Genomic DNA, 10402 nt, shown 5'->3' with positions numbered 1-10402 from the left:
CCGTCACGCGCCTGGGCCCCTACAGCCTGGACAGGACCAGCCTCTACATCAATGGTGCATGTCTTTTTCTTTTTTCCTCCATTTTTATCACTTTTTTTTTTTAAATTTTTTTGCCATTCATCTTTTCATCTCTTTTTTTTTTTTTTTTTTTTTTTTTTTGTTTTATTATAGCTTATTTTTCACTTTTTCTGCTTTTTCCATGTTTCATTGTTTGAGCATTATATAATTGTTTCCTTTTTCACTTTTTCTGTATTGTTCAGTGTGGATGGTTTCACAGCTCACCTTCCTCTACCTGTTGTCTGAAACTGTAATATTTTTTGTATTACCTTTTTCTCAGCCTGAGCCTCATTTTTTACACTGGTATCTTTAGCATTAAGTGGTATTCTTTATGTTGATCAGGGCCATTTTCAAATGAGAAAGTGTGTGGTTTAATACATCTTATTATCATCTTATTATTTCTTATGAGATGACCCTTGAGCACTGAAACTCCTCTGCAGGTTATTCATTGCAGTACCAGAGCTCCAGAGTACAAGAGGTGTTTGTGCAATTCTCTTAGGTTTTGATTTTCGATTTTGGCTGGTCTTGTGCAGAACCTTTGCCTCTTCCAGCCAAGGATGTTCTATGATTCTGTGATTTTATTATCTCTCAGATCAGATAGGAAAAAGCAGATGGCAAAAAACTGTCAGCCTCAGTAAGTTAAAACAATCACAAACCCTGAAGTCATTAGGAATATGACATGTTTAGTATTGCTGCTCTTGATCAGTTGGAGCCAGAAGACATTCTTGGAATATTTTCCTAATGATTGCTCATTTCTTTTCAGATTACAATGAACCACATGATCTGTCATGTAAGTATATTAAAATTTATCTGTCAAACTACTTAGAGATATAATTTACTTTTTTTTCTGATTTCACTGTGCTCATGAGATTGCCATATACCTCCAGTTTATGGTCATGTTCATAAGTTTCTTACGTAAATGTTATAAAAAAGACAAAAACAGATAATATTGCATCTTATGATTTTTTGTGTGTTTGTTTTTGCTAATCTGCATATTTTTTCTCTCTTACAGTGGAAAAGCCACTCAACACACAAAGCCTGGGACAAATAATACAGCAATTCACAGTGAACTTCACCATAACCAACCTCAGGTTCACTACAGACCTAGGGAGATCACATTCTGCTATATTCAATTCTACCAAGAAAATAATGCAACATTATGTAAGCTAACATCACGGTGTTCTTAATCACCCAGTGTTTTGCATTACCCATGCTCACAGAGACCTTTCCTTGTCAGATTGACCCTCTGCTTCGGAAAAGCAGCATTGGCCCTGACTTCATTGGCTGCAAAGCAATACTATTCAGGTAAGCAATGTAGCTGGAAGACAAATGGATTTACTTACATTTGATTGATACTTAAAACCTTATTTTCCTTTCTCAAGAAGTCAGCAATAATGCTTTTATGCATTTTTCTATGTGCTTAATTTTACAAAGCCTTTGTGCTATAGCACCAACATCTCAGAATAACTTCTGCAGTTTATCTCTGACATTTGTGGACAGATTTTAATTGCTTCTTTTGTCTTGTTTTTCTTCTCTTTTTAATAACATCAGAAGAAAACCCACAGATTTTTAGAACGAGTAACAACTAAACTTGATTCCACTTGATTTCTCAGGTCAGTGACGAATAGAGATAGCACAGCAGTAGACAGCATCTGCAGCTACAGAAATGGCTCCCAAGTGCCCAATTTTGACAAAGCTGCAGTTTATCAAGAACTAAGGAGCATGACAAACAACATCACCAAATTAGGAATCTATAAACTGGATAAGGAGAGCCTCTATGTCAACGGTAAGTGCATAACTTTCAGTCCTCCAGGCACCAGAGCAGTCTGGAACCACACTGGGCTTTAGGAAACTCTTCAGTTTAAAAAAAAATAATAAAAGTAAATGTAAGGAAAAGGTGATCCTTCTAGAATTTTCTGCATGATTTGTGTAAGATGAAGTGTATGCTTCCAAGAACATTTTCACATTGACATTTTTGAAGATTTTAATTTCTATGTTGCATTGAAGAGTGAATTAATTTTAGTCTTGACAGCAATAATTCACTTGCATATGAACATTTCACCTGATCTCTCTACCCCACTTAGTTAAAGCAGTACATGTATTTTCTCACTGTAGTCCTTCATAACATAAAAGGCTCTTTCTGCCCAAGCAAGAATTTAACAGATTCACACCCTCAGGGACTGGTTCTGGTGATTCATTCCTGAATCATCCATTTAATTATCCCCTCTTTCATTCTTTAAGTGTATGGTTCACTCACAGAATATTTCTCTTGCATTTCCTTTTCAGGTTATAACGAACCACTCCAGAGATCACGTAAGTGCTTTGCCAAAAACAGGTTCCTTGGAGTAGTCTTAAAGTTTGAAAAGATTGTGGATGTCTTTGAAACCAAGTATAGCTTTTTGTACTGTAAAATAATAATCCTTCTCCCATTTGATTACAGATCTGAGAGTAACTACTGCTCCAAGCCCAACAACCAGCCATTTCACACTTAATTTCACCTTGACCAACTTCCAATATACTGCAGATCTGGATGCACCAAATTCCCGCAGATTCATTTCCACAGAGAAAGTTATCAAACATTATGTAAGTCTGGCTCTGGCCTTGCCCATTTTGAGTTACAGTGATCTGGTATGCTTTCAAGCTCTCAAATTTACTTTATTACTATTATTTTAAATAGATTGACCCTCTGTTCAAAAGAAGCAGCATAAGCTCTGTCTACACTGGATGTAAAGTGATGAGATTTAGGTAAGATTCATGAAAGCTCAATTATCTATTTGCCTGTTCTCACGCAACTTATACTTGCATTAGTTACTACACGTGCTGATGCCAGAAAATAGAAGTCAGTGGCAACTGCTTTCCCATTCCCAAATTTGTTTATGGTGAAATTATCTTGGTATTCAAATGCTGCCACAATTCTTCACATTCCACTGAAAGATATAATGAGCGGTGCACTTATTCATAGCCACAGGAATCACACAGGGTGTTCTGTAAGCATCAGCATCATCCTAAACCGTGTGTCTAACATTTTCACTTAGGTCTGGGAGACGCAGGGGTGACACAGGTGTGGATGCTGTCTGCAGCTACAAAAACAACGTCAGCATGGCCAGGTTTGACAGAGAAACAGTTTATCACGAGCTGAGCACCATGACAAATGGCATCACCAAACTAGGGCACTACAGCCTAGAGAAGAACAGTCTGCACGTTAATGGTAAGCATGCATAAGCAGTAAAAAGCAATGATTTTTCATCACTTGGAGAGCACTCCTCCCTCTCCCATTCCATCAGGGCTGGAATACTAATGAACTTTTCCCTTTGGTTTGTTGGGATTCAGTGTGTTTTGGCATTAAGGCAAAAAAAAAAAAAAAAAAAAAAAAAAGCCAACATGTTGTTGCTGGTCTAAGAGCACTTGCATCCCTTAAATCATACAAATTCCTGCACAACATCACTGTTACATCATATGAACTAAACATGGACGTACCCACATGTTTTTTTTGTGGTGTGCATAGATTTGCTGTAAAAATAAAAGCACTCTACCTTTTTTTAATTTAGGTTTCCACCTCACAGACACAGCTACCACCAGAAAGCCTGTCTTGAATAAAGCTCCAGCCATAACAGGATACAAACTGAGCTTTAGAATAGTCAGTGAAAACTTAACTAACCCAGACTCTCAGTCTCCAGAATACAAAGCAGCACTGGAAAGCATCAGCAAAAAGGTAAGGAGCTGCAGTTCAAATACCACCATATCTGCACTGTTCAACTTTTGCAGCAACTACTGCGTATTTACTTAAACTACTGTTTGCTTAATTTAAAAAAAAAAAAAAAAGAAAGAAAAAAAAGCAAAAAACCAAACACATTTGGGAACAAAATTTTCTAGAATCTAAAAAATGAGATTGGCTTTTCAGACAGTTAAATTTTTTAGTTTACATGTGGTTTTAAGCCTCCATCCGTGCACCATGAAATTTAAATGTACTCTTACTCAGCACTGTAGTCACATAGTCACCAACTCAGAAGTCAGCACATTCATAATAAATTGCTGAGAAATGAACGGATTCTCTTCATCACCAATCCATCAACATACCTGACAAAGCCTTAGGCAGCTTTTGCTTTTTAAATGAAGTCATACCATTCTGTGCTTTGAGATCCCAGTCTGTTTTGTCCATGAAATATGGATCAAGATGACAGCCATCAGTCAATGAATTGCACAGTTTAACAATGGCAGCTTGTCTAAATAAGACAAAATGGACTACCAAGCTGGAAGTCAGACCCCATCAACAGAAGGCATATTCAGAAAAAAAATATAACATTGTTCCACATCTACAGGCCCTCCTGCTGCCCTAAAGCATCTACCAGAGCTCCAGAACTCATTATGTAACGTGACATTTTTCTTTCAGCTGAACCAATTGTACCATCAGAGCAACCTGCAAGACCAGTTCCTAAACTGCAGTATCACAAGACTAAGGTCTGTAATATAACTTTATTTTAAAAGGTTTACAAGATTGCAACCCCTAGTACTGTCCCCAGCAGCCAAGTACTGTCCTTTGCAGAATTCTACCTGTCCATTAACAATTTGGTTCATGCCTTATCAGCTTCCTAGAATTCATCAGTTTGAATTCTTCTTAACTGATGCAAACTCAGACTCAGTCAGGATTTTTGTAGGGTATCCCCAGATCAGTATTTACTGATTGCCATCAGCAATTTTACCCCCTAAAAATGAGGTCTGAAGGGTGACTCTGTACCCTTCTGCCTTCCTCCTCCCAGCTTGAACTCTGCTACTTTTAAAAAGAGAGCATTGGACACATCTCTAGTGTCCTGCTTTCATGGGAAGAGGCTTAGACAAGAGACTCTCACATTGGTCAGTAGATTTTTAACTCAGAAGCTCTGTTTCTGTCCATAGGGCTGGATCCATAGTGGTTGACTGCAATTGCTTCTTCCAGCAAGAGCCCAGCATCAACAGGGCTGTGGTTGAAAGGGCTTTTCAGAATGGGACTTCAAATACAACTGGACTATGGTTGGGAAGCAGCTATCAGTTGCAAGAATTCTCAGTAGATGGTATGTTTAAATCTCAGCTGCCCTGTTTCCATTCAGATCATCTCATTGCCACAGAATTCCCCATTTTCTTCTCTAACGTGGGGAAAAGTCTATTACTAAGCTGAACTACTGAACAGAGGGCAGAGTTTAGCCATTTTTTTTGACCCATTCATTCTGGATCAATCTATCCTTTAGTCCTTAATTGCTCCTGTGACTATTCAGTGCTAAGCAAGAAAAAAGTGAAGTGATAACTACTTACCATAACTTTAAGCACTGAGGAATAAACAGATCTACCTTTTTCCAAATATATAATTCCTGAAGAACTGACTGGCTTAGTATATTGCTGAAAGATTGGTATTTCAAAGGGTAGTTTGGGAACTTGCTGTCAGATCCCAGTGCAACTCACTCTATTAACTTCATCACATTTTACCAACTAAGCCTTCCAAGCACCTTCTTCTGCACTGATTGGCGGAAGAACCTCCATTTCTCTTTGAGTTTATCCTAACTCTTTCACTTTCCAGGCTTGGAACTAGCAATTCAAGCAGCAACTGACAAAACACCTCTCAAGTCTGAGAAAGAAAGCTTCAGATTAAAATTCAGAATCACCAACCTCCCATACTCCCCAGAACTGCAGGACTCCAGGTCACAGATGTACCAAGAGAACAAAGAGAAAATTGAGAAAGAGGTAAGTTAACAGCAATAGCTTGGAATGATTTCCCTGTCCAAATTAAAGATGCATTACATTTACTCATTTTTCTCAACTGTTCTGTTTCTTCCCATCAGCTCAATGTATTCAGAAATAGTAGCATGAAGAACTACTTTGCTGGCTGTACCGTGGAGAGTTTTGGGTATGACCTACTTTGGAAGTGTTTACGTTTCATCAGAAAGAGTATTTAAGCAGAAATGGCATTCAGAGCCACAGCCATGGTGCTTATGCCTCGTTGCCAATATTTGTGCTCTTGATGACACATAAAATACACTCATCCTCTCATTTGGCTTATTCAAATAAGCTAAAAATTAAACATATTCACAAATATGTCATGATAACTGACTGCCCTGAGATTTAAATCTACTTTATCTTCTCCACCATCTCTTTGGAGGAACAAACAAAAAAAAGATGAGCTGATTTCTCTTAGAAATGCCTGGGATTGAGACACTGGGTGTATTTCACAGGCCAGGGAGGTGGTGGGGTCACTGTCCCTGGAGGTGTTCAGAAACATGGAGATGTGACACTGAGGGACATGGGCAGAGGGCATGGTGGGATGGGTTGGGGTTGGACTGGATGACCTTAGAGGTCTTTTCCAACCTGAATGATTTGACGATTCCAAGGCTATACAAGTGCCTTTCTCACCCAGCTGACACTACAAAAAAACTGAGCTATGATCACGAAACATCACATAGCTATCCACAAGCACGAATCTGAGGCTGAATCCCTCTCCCTAATTCTACTCAGCTCTGTGCTTCTTTCTTCTTGTCCCATAACAATGATTCTGGTTTTCATCCTCCAGGCCAGTCCATGGGAAACCTTACACAAGCATCACCTCTGTCTGCAAATTCACACATGATCCCTTCTTAAGGACTTTACAAAAGCAAGAGGTGTATGAAGAGCTGCAACGCTTGACAGATGGGTTCACCAAGCTGGGCCCCACCTATGAGCTGGATGAGCAGAGTTTAGTGGTTGAAGGCAAGTGCTCCCAAGATGACTTTGCAGGAACTTTTGTTACTTTTGTTTTTGTCACCTCTGTAGTGCTCTGTTTCTCAACTGTCCCACCCTTTCTTTTCCAGATTACTCTTCGCTCTCAACAGCAGAACAAGACTCCAAAAGATCTGGTGAGTGTTTTTGTTTTTAGAGTGACTCACCCTAAAGCCACCAAACATTTGAGCTACAGTAAATTAGTATGACTTAGTTTGAATGGAATTAGGACCTATGGAAAAGCCCAAAAATCCAGGAGTCTTGGGAGGTGAGCACAGCCGTAGCTTCACTACCAACAGTAAACAGGAAAAAGAAGTACTCGGAAAAAGTTGCTTTTCCTTTCACCATCAACAGCTAACTACAGTTAGTTTTGCTGGCACTGAGCCCTGTTTTCACCCTGGAGGGATCCAGGAGACAAATTTTGTCTCTCTGTACACCCCTGAAACCATCTGAGGGCTCCAGTGCTCCCTGAGTTGCATTTGAAGTTGTACCTCCTGAGACCCTCATTCCATTTGATCTGGGTTTTTGTACATCCTTGCCATTCTCAACACCACAAAGGCGTGTTTGTTCTGTGGCCAAGGAGGGGCTAGATGCAGCCTTCTAGTGATTTTACCTCACCTGGTTGTACAGTACTTCTGAACTGCCTTGGGGCAAGATCTCTTTCTGTCCAAGGTAAAACAGCTACACGTCCAAAACAAAACAAAACTGATGTGCTCCTATTTTGCCTCTGCAGAGCTTCAGTTCTGGGCAATAATCCTCATCTGCGTTTTTGCCCTGCTTGGGTTCATTCTCCTCCTGTTGTTATGCTTCCTGGTAAGTTGCCCTTTTGCTCTCATACCTCTCTTCTGGCTATAAGAGAGTCCAGTGATCTGAGCTGCTGCAGGAGGGACTGTCAGACAGCCACAGGAAGCATGGTGGGAGCACAGCCCCAACACGCACAGCTACAGCAAACCCCATGCCAAATCCTACTCCAGTTACTGTCTGGTTTCTCAAATTTGTGCACATGAGCATGGGGAAGGATATTTATAGCTTGCTAAACTGATCTCTAGGGAAGGAGGCAGTAGATCACAAATGAGATCCAGAGTATTTTGCAGGGAAAAAAAAAAAAAAAAAAGAGGTGCAAGCAGGTTGAATAGAGAATCTCCTACAAAACCCCTCTTCAACCTCAATCCTGTTCAGAATAATCAAGTTGCTGATAAAGGAATATAGAAAAAAATTACCTATAGGTAATCGGATCCAGAATTTTGTTCTCAATGCTCTTAACACAGCCTGTAGCAGCACTGTTGGATTGCATTCCAGCTGCATCCCTTAGGAAACTGCAGAGAAGACCCTTTTTGCTCACTGATACTTATTAAATAGGAGACACTCTCTTAATAGTACAGTTTCATCAGCAGCTGTGTTTGTTTTGCTCAGTCTGCAGAGAACATGGATTCCTACCCTTGGAGGTTCAGGAGTAAAAATTAGTCAGCAGGATTGAGAAGAAAAAGCTCAGATTTAAAACTAGGGACTGTGTGGGCTTCTGCCTGTGCAGCCTTGGCAAATGGCTCCTTCACCAAGTCCCTCCATCTGTCAGACAGAGGACGTCTTATGGCAGGGTGGTTTGGGTCTGTTTAGTGAAATTTGGCCTTTTTGCAAGCTTCGCCCCCCCCCCCTACATTATCCCTTTTCCACCAGATTGTCTTTTGCCTAAGAAGAAAGTCAGATCTGTACCAGGTTCAGCAGGGCATGTACGGTGTGTTCTTCCCACATCTGGGCACAAAAATCCATTGACAGAACAGATGAAGTATTGTCTTCACAGACCTGTCATCCGTTCATGAAGGAAAAATGTTTACAAATACTAGAAAAATGTTTCTTTAATAAATTATGTTTAGCATTTTCTCTTGTCTTGGGGTAAATCTTTGCATTCTTACCACAATTATTTTCATACTATGGGAAATTGCCAACAACACAGTTTCATCCCAAACCAGAAAATGCATCTGTCCCATCAAGATCTCTGATTGAGCATCCCATAGTATAGGGCCTGATGTCACTTTTATGGACACTGGGACTTTTCCTGCCCTTCCAACCACAGCAGTGCCCAGGAGCTCAGTGCACCACAGCTTGCTGCAGAGCACAGAGGGAGGTGGTGCTGATCTCTAGGTAATTATTCAATGCTATCATTAGACTCTGTGCTGAAAGTGAAAGCACTAGAGTTAATGAAACCACGATTAGTCATTAATCCTTCCACTGCAGGCAAGGTTTCCATGCAAACTGCCTTTTTACTTTCAAAGCAAACCTCCTCAGGGCAGGTTGGACCGGTTTACCTCCCAGGTCAGGTTCCTCACTGCAGAGCAGAGCCTGAGGGATAGAAACCTTTTTGCTTGATCAAACAAAGGTTTTCAAGCACCCAGGATTATGTCAGCATTACCAGCTTAAAAGCTTTCTGCAGCAGCTTGTGAAAGACTTTGCAGGTTTCTGTGCCACCCACATGTGACAGCAGCCGCGATAGCAAAGCTGTGAGCAAAGGACTTTCCAGCTCCAGCTTTGAAGGCTCTATCCCACATCTTCCCCACATCCCATGTCCCTGCCGTGCCTGAGCATCCCCCTCCCTCTCACCCAAAGAGGTGCAAGGGATGCAAACAGTGGGACAGCGCAGGGTGCAGAGATGTGGCAGCCAGCACGCACCACACTGCTGTTTTGTAGAGCCATTTCCTAGAGGTGCTGAGTTCTCTTTTTTTAAATGCTGTGCCCACAGAGCAGAGCTGCTGCACTGTTGTGAGCTGTGCCACCTCCTGCTCCTCTCCCAGGGCTTTGCCGAGACCAGGAGCGGCTGGCACTTGTCTTAGAGAACACATCAGCAGCCCCTGTGCTGGCACTGCTGCCCCATGCAGCCACTGGGACAAAACCTTGCATTGTCCCCATGGAGCTCCTGGCAGCACCCTGGGTCCAGTACAGACCTGAGAGCACTGGGACAAACTTTCCTGTACCACAGCAAGTTACAAACACTGATGTAATTCAGAAAAACCTTAGTTTAGATGCAGCATAGCAGCACTTAACCTGACCTATTTGAGGGCACTCCAGAGAGCCAAGAAACCATCCCAGCAATACCATGCTACTCCATTTCCTGAGGTGTTGCTGCAGACATGTCCTCTGCAGAAGGAGCCACTGCTGGACATGTCAAGCATTCCCCTCTCCCTGGCTCAGCCACCAGTGCTCCCTGGAAAACCAGGGCATGCATCATACATCCAACCTTACTAACTTTTGCCACCATGGGCAGAGCATCCAAACCCAGTCCTGCCAGTCTCCTCCACCCAGCCCCTAAAAGCTATGCTGCAGTTAACAAAGCTGAAATACACTTTAGGAGCACCAAGGCAGCCAAGGGCATTTGATACCAGTGCAGATACCTTACTGAAGAGCTGCAGAAAGGAAGCTAAGAGAGCAGCAGCAGCTTGAGCATGCCATGAGGATGGCTGATACCCTCTATGGATCTGCTTCCTAAGAGGAAGTGACCTGCACACACCATAGTGCTGTTGAGCATCCCTGCATGATGTCACAATGCGCTCCCTGTTTTGCTTGGACCTGTGCCTACATTTGCTATGGAGCTGTGGTTCACAACCAGAGCCCACAGCAGCTCATAGTGACACAG

General features: G+C 41.6%; 1 protein-coding gene across 1 annotated transcript; it reads left to right on the top strand.

The window, feature by feature from the left end:
• Nucleotides 1-6: 6 nt before the first annotated feature.
• LOC122192826 (mucin-16-like) lies at nucleotides 7-8563 on the top strand. Its single transcript, XM_042893492.1, has 18 exons — nucleotides 7-54; nucleotides 821-847; nucleotides 1070-1218; nucleotides 1295-1362; nucleotides 1671-1843; nucleotides 2344-2370; nucleotides 2498-2640; nucleotides 2735-2802; nucleotides 3093-3265; nucleotides 3606-3769; nucleotides 4448-4515; nucleotides 4951-5105; nucleotides 5606-5769; nucleotides 5868-5932; nucleotides 6593-6768; nucleotides 6870-6914; nucleotides 7511-7590; nucleotides 8452-8563. Exons 3-18 carry the CDS (start codon nucleotides 1207-1209, stop codon nucleotides 8545-8547), a joined length of 1677 nt encoding a protein of 558 aa, XP_042749426.1. The 5' UTR covers nucleotides 7-54; nucleotides 821-847; nucleotides 1070-1206; the 3' UTR covers nucleotides 8548-8563.
• Nucleotides 8564-10402: the final 1839 nt, after the last annotated feature.

Source organism: Lagopus leucura, unplaced genomic scaffold (genome assembly GCF_019238085.1).
Source record: "Lagopus leucura isolate 7727_CA_CO unplaced genomic scaffold, USGS_WTPT01 145-6_obj-0_obj, whole genome shotgun sequence".
Taxonomy (NCBI): domain Eukaryota; kingdom Metazoa; phylum Chordata; class Aves; order Galliformes; family Phasianidae; genus Lagopus; species Lagopus leucura.
This window is presented reverse-complemented; position numbering and strand designations above follow the sequence as displayed.